At 37.8% G+C, this 15518-nt stretch overlaps 1 protein-coding gene across 3 annotated transcripts in view; it reads right to left on the bottom strand.

The window, feature by feature from the left end:
- LOC139621272 (phospholipid-transporting ATPase ABCA1) overlaps positions 1-15518 on the bottom strand; it is a 166579-nt gene that overhangs the window by 129881 nt on the left and 21180 nt on the right. For all 3 annotated transcript variants that reach the window (XM_071477564.1, XM_071477566.1, XM_071477565.1), the window contains exons 10-12: positions 7474-7613; positions 6642-6758; positions 2680-2877 (exon numbers count right to left, since the gene is read on the bottom strand). In XM_071477564.1, coding sequence (XP_071333665.1) covers positions 2680-2877; positions 6642-6758; positions 7474-7613 — 455 coding nt within the window. The remainder of the gene's footprint in view (positions 1-2679; positions 2878-6641; positions 6759-7473; positions 7614-15518) is intronic.

Consider the following 15518-nt stretch of genomic DNA (forward strand, 5'->3'; position numbering starts at 1 on the left):
AAAGCATGCTTTACATAAACCAGATGACATGTTACATGCTAACTATCACATCTGGTGACTAATTTGAATCATAATAGATTTTTTTTAAACTACTAGTAGACAGGTTACAGGTATATTTACAGTGACTAAATATATTTTAGTCTAGTTCATTTACAAACACCCTTTATAGTGTTCATTATTAATGTTTAATATGCTTTGTGTCCCAGCTTCGAATATCAGCGCCATTCTCTGTTACTACAAGCCCTACCAGCAATGGTGTTCCTTGAAGAGATATAGCAAGCATGTTTATGCATTTAATTTTTAGTCTCTAACCACTGGGCCATTAGCGACAGCTAAGCTGTCTTGTATTGACAATATGACTCCAGCTCTGGACTGAGAAACCGGGCCCGCTGATATCTTTCCAATCCCATAATGACCTTATTCAGAGGAACATCAACAACATGCAGTTGTGCAGCCTGTTGTGTCATGCTTGCTGTGCTGACGCTGCTGCTGACAGCTGACAGTTAAGTGACAGTATTAACATGTGTGGATCTCCATGACATTATGAATATATAATGCTGGTCATAGGGCTATGTGCTAGCGATCAGTTCTGTGGAGGACATCACATTCTACCAATCAATTTAGTCCTCTCATGTAGTGGAGACTTCAGAAGTTAAAGTGTATCATACAGCACAGTAGGATTGTCCTTATATTAATGTTTCTGTAATGCAGTGCAACAACCTCAGTAAGCACCAGACCAGTGTCATCTGAAGCTGGTAATGAAGTTTTATTCCCAGAGGGTATGGAGATGATGTAATGGTACTGTGTGCAACTGTTGCTGCTGCCACGATCCCTTCATAATGACCTGTTATGCTGTTCACATGACTCTTGGTATTCTTATTTATATTTTATAAATCCCACCATTAGTTCCATGATCCTGTTAAACTTGGGCAGTTCATAAGTGAAACAAGGGTTTGTGGCTCTAATTTGGGCCTGTGTTAACGAAATGCAGTCTGATTCTTTAGTGTTCATGCTTCCAAGATTATCATTTCAAGGATACAGTTTAGTAATTTGTGAGCACATTGAGAAGTTTGTCTTTTATTTTCTGTATCTGCATCTGCACATTTGCCTTGTGTTCGCATGTGTTTGTTCACATGTGCTAAAGAATTTATTTTGCTCTAAAGAAGGATTTTTGTAGGTTGTTCACCAGACAAAGAGTGCATGCAAAGCCAGTAACCACAAAAGTAATATAATCAGGCAAAATCATTTTGTTAAACAGAAGGACAAGATGTTTGTCTTTAAGATTAGATACTAAACTATTTTATTTTTGTGTGACAGTTTTTACTCTTCAGCCCTAGACTGAAAGAAGCTCTCTATCTCCCTACACATGTATTAACCCAGAAAAGAGGACACCACAGTAAAGGTTTCTAATAACAGTCCCTATCATGGTATCAATTTTGAGCAATGCAATTTGCATTAGGTCAGAAAATAGAAAGCCATATGTTGGAATTTCAATGGCCATGGCATGCCATGAGCTTAGGCATGTGTATGTGAATCTGGCGGGGGGTGTGTGTCAGCTTTGTACATGGCTTCTGCTGCCAACTGTGCCACAGATCAATATATCAATGTCAACTGTGTGTGTGTTCCTACTTAGAGACACCACTCTGTTTGATGTCATTACAGATTCACTATAAGCCCATAACAATGGTTTTCATGATTATTGTGGAAGCAATGAAGTGACAGATATTCCTGCATATCTGACAGTTTGCTACATCAAAAATATTAAAGATTAATGAATAAAATACAAAAGTCTTTTCTGCTTGTTCTCCAAAAAACACAATACCCAATAGAGTGAACAAGACAAAAAATCTGCATGTCATCTGGAAAAGGCTTGATTTCGGTTTGAACAGCAGCAAAGCGCAGACACAGCCACAGAAGAGCTCAGAAACAAAAAAGTACAGTGCTAAGCATGGACACATTGTGTCTTATATGCAAACCACCATGCTTACACACTGTAGAACTCCTGGTGTTCTGCCAGAGTTGTGTGACAGTTGTGAACAGAAAGACACAAGAGTAAATTAAAGTGCTGCAATTATATCAGGGACACAGGACTTTTGCCAGATCGCTGTCTGAAGTCTGTAAGTAAAAGTATGAGTGGGAATTGAATAGCTGATACTGCTTGTTTACATATCCTGCCTGGGAAATTGCCATTGATGCAGTAAAATAAATTGCCATCAATATTTAATGTGTAAGATGCTGCTCAGCTTGGCTTAAGTTAGCTCAACTGTATCATGTTTTTTTTAGCAAACCAAGAACCCAGAAAAGAAAGCTGATACACCAGGATTTCACAACAATTTCACATAGTTTTGTTTGAGCACTTTAAATGTCATAAAACCCCAACTCCTACCTTATGAAACCATATGGGTGATATAAGTTGAATCGAAAAAATAACATAGAAGGGAATGAATAAAAGAGAACAGTGGTGGGAGGGCAGAAAAAATATGTGTTGTCAATTTTCCTCACCAGTGAGAATTATGTTTTAAAAAGTCTTAAATGTCAGGGAACAGCTTTTTCTTTTTTGAATCAAAGGTCTCACTTAACAGAAAAAAGTTATACAGCCCTCTGTGCATGAGCGAGCCGGGAGCAAGGTTCATGAAGTGCTTTGCATTTAAAAAAAGCACAGACAAAATTATTACATACACCAAGTAAGTTGGAGAGGAGTTTCAGGATTTGGGAAGTGGCGTTGTAAGCATCCCGCCAGTCATAAGGCGGCATGCTGGGTGGACGATCCTCAGGAGGCCCATTGTATAGGAAGTTGGCCAGCTGCTCCGCCGTCAATCCTGTGCCATTGAGACGCTGGTCGAGAGCAGCAGCAAACACCGGGTTCGCCAGCAAAGCCTAAATTTGAGGGGAATATGGGTTTAATTAGAGTTACAATGGTAACAAGTGAGAGGTCTGGATTGAATGTGGAATGAATGCAATGGAATTTGAATGAGGAACCAAGCGTTTTTAAAAGAACAGTGTATTATTTCAGAAGAACAAGCACGAGAGGTCAGCTTTGTTCTGTGGTGCTGCTGACATTCATTTTCCTGTAGAATTAATAGGGAGCGTTAAGATAGATGGCACTGTTGTACTTTAGGCTCTGGGATGCACATTAACTATACTCACATCCAAGAGGTGCACATGTATCTAATGCATGTAGCATGTATGTGCACACAGCATAATATATACATGGTGCAGACGTGTAACCAGACGTGTGACCAGAGAGTAAAACATATCAAGCTGCAATTTACCTAATCATGCGATGAATATATGATATGCTTATCTGGGAGCAAATATTACCATATATATATATATGACACATGTTGTTAGAAATAAAACAATAGCACAAACAACAGTTCTTGCATAAAAAGGTTATTATACACCCACCTGTTAAATGTGTGTTTAAATGTGTTGTTCTCTGTTTAGTAACCACAGCAGCATTTGCATGTTTCCTGCTGCTGTGAAACACCAGCAGTAATAATAAGTAAAAGTAATAATATGACACCAGTCCTGTAATAACAGTGTTACTATATAAACTAATAGTAAACAAAACAGTGATAATTTACCTGTCATGTAGACACAGGATTACTGAAAGAGAAGTTATTTAAATCAGCCATTCAATACTATTTATCATTTCAGAGGAGCACTATTTCCAACCTAATCGTCATATTATAGTGGAATCTAATTGGTCTGCGTTCCAGTTCAATGTACTTGTATGTGCATGTTTCACATTTAAAAGTGGATCATGTGGACTTTGACTTTTGGAGAGGAAAGGGCACTGTACATCAATCAAGATTTGGGCCTCTAAAGTGTGAAATTCTGAGTCAAGATTCAAATATATTCTGGCCAGTGCGCTCAGTGGCATTTCAGTGTCAACACTTCTGATGATATTCTGCTTAACCTTAGGACAAAGTGTCAAATTAAGTCATCTCTAAGCTGCATGTGACCTTTTAAAAAATCAGTACAGCCATCTTAGTGGGTGCTACATTAAGGATATGACCCATCAAAAATGTGAGTATTTTAAAATCTGTAAGTCATTTTGAAATCATAGAAGCAGAGTCATGTTGGCAAACTGACCGTGAATGCTCAGTATTTGAAATTTTCATCCAGCTACGACTGCCTTTTGCTTAATGTTCAGTGGCATTTGGCCCAGAGAGTTGCAGAAATGCTATTTAACCTTGTTGGTCATGTGTCAAATAAAACTATTTGTCATGAGACGGTCCACCAGTGAAGAAATTAAATGTATTTTCTGTCTTTTATAAACAGAAGGAATCAGATCCCTGTGGCAAATTGCCTGTGAGAGCTCACTCTGATCTATGTAATGTTTTTACGTAGGTGACATGATAGTGCACCAGTCTTGACCTTTGCTGAACAGTAAACTTAATGTCCATGACATAAACGTTGTTTTATAGACAGAAAGCATGTCCTCTTTATGTTTTAGTTTTCAATTAAAGTATTTAGTTGAAGTTATCATCCTTCAGGGATCAATTTGAAGAATCCCGACCCCATTTTTGATGCTGTTAATGGTCTTACCTTACCTTAAATAGTAGTTTTTTATAAGGAGTCCACCATTCCTGTACTGGATTAAAGTGCCTTCACACATGCCAAATGACAAATGCATTTAATCCGATGTAATTTTATTGTATTAATAACAGCCTGACTGTTTATTGTTCACCCTCTTTACATCAGGGGTTGCATTAAGTTACTGCTAATGCAAGCAAAACATCCTGCTTCTGTGACTCCACATTAAAAATCTTCATGTGGAAATCACAGGAAAATCACAGGAAATACAATGTATTAGTTACCATGGCTAGCACTAAGTATGATTATTCATCAAAAATGCGTAGATAAAAAAAAACAGTCAATCTTCAGAATCTCTGGACAGCGGGTCAGTTTTACATATTATGAGGATGAAAGGAAGAAGAAGGAGCAGTTACACTGAAATACCACCTCCAACCTCTCAGAAATGAAACCAACTTTACTGTGCCCTGCTAATAAATCAAAGTGAGTTTGTTTGGCTGCACTATAAACAGATACACCACTTGCTCCTCTGTAGTATATTTCTGACAAAGTAGCTGCCTCTGAATTGTGGGACCTGTAGTGTTAAACCACGCTACAGGTGTCGGCAAATCACCAAGACTGAAATCTTCAGGATTACAATTTTAAAGTGTAAACACATTGTAATGGCATTAGTAGTTATGTCAATGTCAAACATATTTTCTACCCATTTCATCTCTAAGTCCTTTCAAATAATATGCTACAGTACAGTATGTCCTTCCATTCAGCTCTGTACCCTAAATCTTCTATCTTCTATCAAATGTAGTTGTGGTGGTGATGGTAATTGGTCCATCAACGTAAACCGTGTCTGCGACCTTGAAGGACCTCTGAAGATGACAAACCTCCGAAGCCACCAACTTCATAGTGAGAGGTAGAAAGAGAGAGAGAGCGCTGGGCTGGGAGAAAATGAAGACAAAGAGGATTGCCAGCCCATTTGTGTAAAGGTTAGGGCTAGGGTAATGAATACCCTGGCTATATGGAGCTCCCAATGTCTGCTTCCCTCCAGCTGCCTATAAGCTCATTTGGAGTGACACTGGAGTAATGTCAGTGTCAAGGAAATACGGCAAGAGGCAAAGAGAGAGGAGTGGAAGGGAGAGAGAGAAGTGGTGGCAAAGAGTCCATGTCCTCTACTTCTATAGATAATCCTTTCTGCCAGGATGAAAATTATCCTGCACTTATCCATAATTACTTTCCTCCCTCGGTTTCCATATCTAACAGAAGGTGCAACAAATTGACATACATGACATGTATATTCTCACCTGCGTATATATAAGGCTCATCATTTTAATTTTTCAGATTTTTACTGAAAATGATTTTTTGAAAGAAGCTGACGGATTTTATGTCATTGCACATTCAAAAGTAGACAGTGAAGGAGGCTGTTGTACAACTAGCCCAGTTTAGAAAGTGAAGTGTAGAGAAAAAGGTGCTAATGAACTGCTGACCATGTGACAGTCATTCTATGTAATTAAAAAAAAGAAAAAAAAAGAAAAAAAAGTGAAAAAAAGACAAAAATCCCTGTTTTTTTTGTTGTTTTTTTTTTAAATAAAAACAGATGATGATGAAACTGAGGATGTTTTGGCATCACCGTGAGGTTGCCAGGCAACTGGCAAAGACTCCAAGAGGTCACTGCATCCAACCAGGAAAAAGCCCATCACATAACCCCCATGAAACTGCATATTGTTGTTGTTACACTTGCAGTTTTTGTACAAATAAGAGAAAGAACTCACTAATGAACATGTTAAAGTTGCCGGTAGGCGGATTTTTACCTTTGAGCAGAGCTAAGCTGGCTGTTTCTGCCCTTTTCCAGTTTTGATGCTTAGCTATTGGGTTCTAGCTGTAGCTTCATATTTATATCATATGAGTGTGGTATCAAATAAGAGTTTGTATCTATGTTACATGTATTTCAATTACACAATCAAAAACTAGGGTGCTAAACTTTTCTCAATACATAAAAAAGGACTGGAGTGATTATATATATATATATATATATATATATAAATATATATATATATATATATATATACACACACACTTTTATAGTGCATCGTAGTGCAGAGTCTTACCCGTATTGCATTCACTTGAGGGCTATTTTGAAGGAAATCCCAAACACGTGGCCCAAGTTCATCCCACAAGTCAGCGAGCTCTTTTAACATAGCCAAGGCATTGAATGTGCTATTTGCCTGAAACAAAAAGAAAAACTATATTTAACAACACCTTCATCTCATTCTCCCCTGACTGAAAGCATACCCACTGAGCCTCTTCTATTTGCTCTGAGCCAATCCAGACATGAAAGTACTCCACATATGCACATTTCAGCTAATCCCCAGAGGAAGTCATCACATTGTAACACTGCCACCACCCATGGAGTCGAATGTAAATGGGGTTATTTACCCCTGAACATCGACTTGTAAACAATCTGACTATGTCTGTTGTGAAGAGAGCCTCCTGCGCCAACATTGGGCCGCGTGCTGTGAAGACGGCAGATTTTGCTCACACTCATAATGTATTCTAAATGCAAAATGCCTGCCTGTTGTTTGTTTTGCTTATGCAGTTATCACAATGATGCTAGTATCTTGGAGAAATATCATGTCATGATAACACATTACATCCATCGCATTCCATGAACAGGCCTCCTGACTAACTACTGGACTGTATTATTGTATTATTTAACATTGGGTGTGACATCCTTCTCCACACTGACAATGTAACTGGTTTGATCATTTCCATATAGGAAATTCAACTACAAATAGTATCTTAAACACAAAAAAGTTTTTCTTTGCAGCTTTCACTAACAATGCTGCTTACAAGGATATGAGCAAGATATTCAGCTATTTTACAAGTTCATCAAAAGTCAGTGTTAATGTAGATTCAGAACATTTTTCTCTCTAAACTTACTTCCTTCACAATGAGGCGAGCAGCAGGTGTATCAGGTGTGTAGAGGACTTTGCCGAGCAATAACGGCTTGAAGGTGCTCCAAATGTTGCGCAGACCAGGTGTGCTCTCCAGGATGTCCACGAAGGTCTGACAAAAAGCATCTACAGAAGAAAACAAGAAATTGGAGGCAAAAACAAAGAAAATAACTAAATTTCGGAATCCTGTGTGCACACTGCACATATGGGAGAGGGGGAAAGAGGAGAAACAAGCTCTTTGAGCTGTACAGAACCATAGAATTAGCAGCAACCAAGAAGCAAACACGATAAATATTGCACATGAGCTTGAAATTTATGTTGCTACCATAAGAATCCTCTCAACACTTTTTCTCAACCGTGAATGAGCAAAGATGAACAGAGTTTCATAAAGCCATTAAGCATACATTTTGACCTTTAATATCATATTTATTAACAGAGAAGACATTTTTAGACATATCACATTTCTAATATATCATACATATCTGAACATTGTATGATTAGAGAAACGATTGAGAAAAGCTGCATTTTATGTGAGTGGAAAATCAAATATTTCCATTAACTGACAATATAACACCAACAATGATCCACAAAACCTGGTGTTTACACAATATCTCAACTTTTTGCCTTCTCAGTTCTTACTCACAAGAACGCCTGTTAATGATTAATGCTTGTTCTGGTTTTACTGCTGCACCCTTTATTACATTTTCTTTTACTTCTATAAGTTATTTTTCTCCTCTGTGTGTCCTGTGTTTTTCTTTGCTTCTTGTTTTTCTTGTTTGTCTTTGTTGTTTGCGTCTTGCTCTTATATTCCTCTGCCTAAATGTTCTTATTTCCTCATAAAGCCCTTTGGAATTTTGGTAAGAAAAGAGCTCCATAAATAAAGCTCATTGTGGGATGTGAGTCCCTAATAAGGTAGAGATGGGATTATTGGCGACATTGGGGCTCTACCAACCAAATTAGAAAAAAAAAGTTTTTTTGACATTAGTAAAGTTTTGTTCTCAGGTTGCGTCCTAGCCTTTTTATCAAGAAAGAAATACTTGAATCATTTCCTAAAATAATTTATCTTTATCAATTAAAATTATTTTTCTTGTAGTTTATTTTTGGTAATGAAGCTAACTATCTAATTTGCCATTGCTGCTGTTTCCTCAGACATTTGCAATCCTTTTCCTGGGAATGTGCCAACTGGTTTTATCAAATGAAAAGCTTTCATGACGTGGATATCAGGTCACTTTATTTCACATCAGTGACCAAAGACTTGCAAAGTGGGTATATTTACTAAAAGCTGGGGTTACTTAAAAATAGATACACACAGGCAGCAGAAACACAAGACAAGAGCTCAGACCTGAGTAATAAAGAAAAGCTTCTATGGAGTAGTGGAGAAAAGTCAATATGCTCAGCAGCAGAACAATCACAAGTACTTGAACTTATCTGCCAACATAACTATTGCCAGGTTGGTAGCAAGCTGAATAGGTTACATGAGGACCTGCACTGAAAGTAACGGAACCTTTAGTAGGTAGAAAGCTCGTGCGCCTGCATCGCTCTGATTGAAAATATGCAATTCCTGTAGTGCAGTACTTCATCAGACAATTGATCAACTCACTGTGTCACTTGCCAGTCAATTAGGACCGTCTGTCTTTCAAACTGTTGCTGTCCTTTTTGTCAAGAAACCTGTCATTATATATGTGCCTTTTCAAGTCCTTTTTTTTCATCTTTCCCCAGTCACCACCTCAACAAGACTTCAATCTGCCTCTCCCTCTCATCTCATCAGGGCAACCATTTTCTCCATCGGGGAGATTTTAGCAGACATTTTCAGTGCAATTAAATGTTAGCCTTTCTGCCTGCTGGCCATCTTTACCAAGGTGCTCCAGGGAGGTCTGTGTGCAGAGACCTAATGAGCTAATGGCCATCACCTAGCATGAGTCGGGCCAGCTGTTCCCTCCACAGACTGCACAGATGCAACTTCCTGCAATCATAACACTTGAAAGACAGGAAATGTGTGTGACACAGCTCAGTAGTTGTCAGCTCAGTAGACTGTTAGCTGTCTTTTGGGGGAAAAAAAGACCCCAAATTTTAAAAACTGAACATGAATGGGCAGATTGCACTGGTGACCATAAAGCAGTGGTTCCCAATCTGGAGGTCTGGACCCACAATGGGGTGCCAGGATAAACCTGAGTGATTTCAAAATGATTAAAGGTCTATGCTAGAAAAATGCAAAATACCGGATGATTTCAAGCCTCTGAAATCCTTCTCATGAAGCTATATGAAACAAAAAAATTACTTTTTGACTTATAATACACATCCACTTAAAAGTTTTTGTATCTCTTTGCATCCTTGTACATCCATCCTTGAAAAAACATTGCAGTATTCAAAGAGGTCAAATAAATCTGTTTTGAAAATATAAAAATATTTAGTATTAAAAGAAATGTTATTCAACAAGTACATTAGATTTCAAAGATACACACTCCACCTGTGTTTACAAGAAATTCCAATGGGTATCTTTAAAGTGTGGTCGCACATAGACAATGTAAGGGGTCACAAGGTCAACATCTAGTGTGTGCAGGCGAACACGCTGCATTTGAACTCACCAAGCATTTTATTATGAGCACCTGTACACCTGCTTCCTAATACAATTATCCAAGCAGCCAATCATGTGGCAGCAGTGCAATGCATACAGTCCTGCAGGTACAGGTGGGGACCTTCTGTTTATGTTCACAGTTGACAGTTGAGAAGAGAGGTCAGAGCAGAATTGGTCAGACTGCTTGGAGCTGACAGAAAGGCTACGCTAACTTATATAACCACAGAAAAGCATCTCGCAATGAACAACTGATGAACCTTAAGGCAGATGGGCTACAACAGCAGAAGACCACATCAGGTTTCTCTGCTGTCAGCCAAGAACAGAACTCTGAGGCTGCTGTGTGCACAGGATCACCAAAACTGGACATTTGAAGACTAAACGTAATCTGCTCAGATGAATCTGGATTCATCATGGTGAACAAATGCAGCACTTTAACCCCTGTATCGTCACCCAATCAAGCAAAACGTTGCAAGCACTCTTTGTGCTATGATGTAGCAATATCCATATCCCTATGGTTTGCATTAATTTCAAATTAGCTCACATTTTTTACCTTAGCTCAATATGTGTCTGCGACATCAGTGTGTTATTATTTGAAGCCCTCTGTATCTTTGGAAACATCTACTGTGATTATAGTATACTTCCTTATTTCATAAATATGTTCCATTATGTAAGAGATGATGAGAACAGACAGCTGTGCACATGGACCTTGACCAAAATGCTCACAACAATAACAAGAAACAAGGAATTAAGGGTTCTACTCGCCAATGAAGCATGAATATAGATGACATAAATGCATGCATAACAACCTAATATTAGGCATCTTTATACATGGGAAAGAGATATCACTTTCTGATATTTTGTGTGCTAAAGGGAGAATCAAATTATAGTGGCTACACATTCTCCAGAGCTGTGAGCTGTGTAGCTCTTTTTGACAACAGATCTTTACTTTATTACAAAACGGTGGCATGAAAGAACAAGAGAATCTGTTCTTTACACCAGGTTTAGCCACAGTCAAATAATTGCTTGGAGCCTCAAGTCAGCCCCTCAACTTACCTGGCAAATTTAATCAATTTGAGCTGCACCCTGGAGATGGGCTCAGTTCAGCACTACAGTGAGACACGCAACAAATGCTGGTGCAACACACTGTCTCACGCTTGCAATCACATGTGCAGGCATGCACGGTTGCACACACATAGGAAAGGATATAGCTCAGAGTTTGCATTGCTCATAATTCAGGAATTTCATGCAATGCACAGTAAGACGCAGACAAGGATGTACACACTAAGACAGACATACACACATGCAGCAAACATGTACACTGAATATGCCAGTTTAAAGTGAACCACCCTATGCTTGAATCAGGAAGCACTTTTTTTTTTTTTTTTTTTTTTTTTTTTTAAACAAGCAGCACAAATCTTACAAGCAGTACAACAAATCAAGTGCTGCCTTGCAGCTTTCCAACAGAAAATCAAATAGGCTTGAATAAATGTCATTGAAGTCACTCTCACAAGAGACAGAGAGGCAGCTTTGACATTCAGTAGTGTAAGACAGGCCTTTCTCACTCCCAACACCTGCCAATAGACACGTATTATGGCTTCACCGTCTCCAATATATATTAAAGAGATGTGCTTAAAACTAGAAATAAAGGGTACCAATTACTAATTATTCAAAGACACCCTTTGGCTAATACTCTGAGGATGACTCTGCAAGTCTTATGATATTAGGAAATTTTATGTGCAGTGTCAGAGAAAATCACACCAGTAAAAATAAAACAATGAAAGAGGTTATATTCACATATCATTATTAATTTGCAAGATTTGTTGTTGGTACAAAATATTCACATGAAAACGCTAAGCTGCACCAAAAAACACTCACTCTGACATCAAAAGAAGTCAAGTCAGATGACCAGTTAAAGAAACATAGCTCTTGAGCTTCAATTGTTTTTTGCTTTAAACAGCCAACCTACTTCTGTTTCCAGAAAAAAAAAGGAATCCAGTACATTCAAACACCTCATATTGAACCAGATAATATCCAATATAAAAACGGCAAGAAAAAGAAACTTGTGTAAAAGACTCAAAATTCATTGCTAAATAAAAATTCCCCAACCAAATGTATAAAAATATGACACTGCCAAACCATGTAATCTCTTCTTATTAGCTTAGCTACTGGGCAAATTTTGAAAACGGTATCAACTTAAAATTACTGTTTACTGTCATGGAAGAACAGTCACCACCCCAACTATCCTGTATAATAATTCAGAAGTTTTCCTTTGCTGTCAGCGATTAATTAGGAAGGGAACATTACTGAGCTGTTAACAAAACCTCAGCGTTGGCCTTTATTGTAGCTGTGTTACTATTCCTTTGAGTGTACTTTTACACTTACAAAGGAGTTGTAATTGGCCATTATGCAGACACACTACATATTCCAGATTCATTTAACTGTACATAGACCAACACAATGAAATGCCACTGCAAATCCAGAACATCCATTAGCATGCTAACAAAATGTTAGTGCTTATTTTATATGGATGATACAATGTTTTTGCTAATTTGTGCTGGCACTAGCATGCAATTCCACTTTACAGTATAACTTTATTCCCAGGGAATAGAGGCGTCTTATTAAAATCTAATTTTGTGCAGTTTTCTCCAAAGAACAGGCATTTAATGAAACAGGAATGCATGGTCTCTAATGAGCACGAGGCGGCAAGACGTTACACAGAAGAATTCATTCTCAAGGTGTTTGTGGGACAAACATATTCAATGATTTTCAAAGCTTCCCCAACCAACACACAGAACTGCTCTGCTACTTTTATTTACTTTTTTTGCACAGCACCTATAAAAATGGTTTGTGTGCATGTAGGTTTTCTGAAAAGAAATCTGTCCAAAATACTTGTATGTATTATGTATATTTATTTAACAGTACAGTATCAGCATGTATTTTAGAATCCTTCCATATACTCCATACCTATATTATGTACAGGTATGGAAGATGCAAACAGTATACGATGAATTTACACCTGTTATTCCCAGTGAAGGCTACTTGCATGAACAAGCTTATAAAACAACATCACAGCTTCCTCAGCGTCTGTGTTGTGTCTGATGCAACATGGCTCCACATGGATGTAAGCAACTGCCTGAACAAGTAAGAAACCAGACTGTGGGACTTTACAAAGATGAGAAGGCAGCACAAGGCCATCAATAGGATACTAAGCATAGTTGCAGCACAATTTGCCACTTGCAGCCTTGCATTGAAAAAAATTAAGTTGCATGATGTCAAGCTCTGCAGATGGCATCCAAGAAGAAAACCATTGCTCACAAATGGCACAAAGCTGCAAGTTTTAAATGTTGGCAAAGCGAATGAAAAGAGGCCTGTTGAATATTGGCAGCACATTTTTTTAGTCAGATGAAACCAAAATAAATTTGTTTGGATCAGATGGGGTCCAGCATGTTTGGTACTGTTCATTCCAGGACTACCACAGTTTCGACCGCTAAACATGGAGGTGGGAGTGTGCTGATACGGGGGCTGCATGAGAACAAAAGCTGTGGGGGTGACAACATTTATGGATGGCACGATGAATGCAAGTTTGTTTACACAAATACTGCATAAAAAAATCACTCTCAGCCTCAAGGAATTTTTCAACATGACAATGATCCCAAACACACTGAAAAAAAAATTTAAAAAAAGGAAAACTATGACCTGGGCAAGTGTGTCCCTTGACTTGAATCCAAAAGAAAACCTTCCACACACATATTTGAAAGACTGGTATCATCCACATGGTTTAAAGGATTAAATCCGTCATCAAAATAAAGGTGGACATGCAAAATATTTAAAAAAATTAAATCAATCAATATATCAATAAATAAAAATGCTATTTCTCTTGTGAAGTGTTTACTGTCTCATGTTGCATTTGGTTGTTTAAAATGGACATTTCATTATAGTTTAGATAGTTCAGATAGTTAACATTTATGTTAAATCAATTATCAATTGGCTTCGCTCTTCTTGGACTTATAAATAAAATATAAATAAAAGTCTATTAAATGAACAGAATTTGTAATTACTAAACATCTTATTGATATTGATCAAGGGTTTTGTTTTTATGTCTTTAACTTTGTTTCTTTGTTCTATTAGGATTTCTTTTTCATTGTATTGATTTCAGTAAGGAAAATGAGGTAGGTTCCAAGAAAATACACCCAAGAACTTTATTTTAAAACACAATGAGTTAAAAAAACTAAACCTTTATTTTAACGATACATTAATGTTCTAGTAAAGCAGCACCAGGAAATGTTAATTTGAAGTAAAAACTAACATATCCTATTGTGGAAAAAATAAAAAACAGAAGAAAACCAGAAGAAAACCAAAAACAGATATTCTACAATACCAACAAGTTCTACCCAGAGTAACATCACCTGGTGCATGTCTTGCCACAATGACTTTTCAAGTACATTGTCACAGATTGCACAAACCTGTCCTACATGGCAGCTTAGAAAGATTTGCCAGACAACACCTGGGTCAAGAAAAACATTTCCATTTCAATTAATTGTGGACCAAGACAATATTACCTTTAATCAATTGTGAAGCATCATACAGTAGTTTGGGGATGCCTTACTACTTCAGTATTGCCTCAGGCCTTGACCAACAGGCCTCAGGCAACATTGTGCCGCATATATTGCTTAAGGATAAGTAGCTTGGGCTGTAGCATGGGCTGTACCTTGTGCCACGGGTTTACACAACAAGCAACATGGTAAACTGCTCAACTGATCCAGAACTAAGTCACATAAATTACAAGCATCTTTTCTGTATGCACAGAGTGCCTGTTTTACTTTGATATAAAAGTCCTCAAACACCAGATAACTTTACGCATCAAAAACACACATTAATGCAGTAATGCCAGGGAAGCTGAGTATATGCACTGGGTTAGATCAAAGGGTGTTTCATATCAGTACTTCACTCTATCATGCACAACTGCTTGTAGACTCTATCTTTCCACTTTAATAAATTAAATTCTTGCAGCCATAAGAATGCTCTTTCACCTCCAGCCATACTAAATGTGGGAGGTGTAGTCCAGATTTTCAAAGCCCTGTGAATGTATCCCAGTTTCCTTCAATGTGGATACCTGGAATAAATCTTTCATAACTAGCACCAGGCTGCTGCTAAGCAAACATCACTGGTTGGCTACAGCTGTGGAGGCTACTCTGCACCATGTTATCATGTTCAGGCACTGCATATCATCAGGAGTATGGGAGGCAATGACATCCTGGGGATGCACTGGACCAAGCAATTTAGACAGCTCCAGGACATTTTTACGGCATCACTGAACCTCTTCCCCAAGAATCTTTCCTGCATTCTTTTCTTTGTGTTCTACTGTAGTGGTAAGATTATGTTTTTTTTTTCCTCATTTGTTACAAAAAAATCTCTACAATTTTCTATGATTCTCACTGTATAATCAAAACTAATAA

Source organism: Trachinotus anak, unplaced genomic scaffold (genome assembly GCF_046630095.1).
Source record: "Trachinotus anak isolate AG129_WGS33_773 ecotype Australia unplaced genomic scaffold, CSIRO_AGI_Tana_v1 ptg000005l, whole genome shotgun sequence".
Classification (NCBI taxonomy): Eukaryota; Metazoa; Chordata; class Actinopteri; order Carangiformes; family Carangidae; genus Trachinotus; species Trachinotus anak.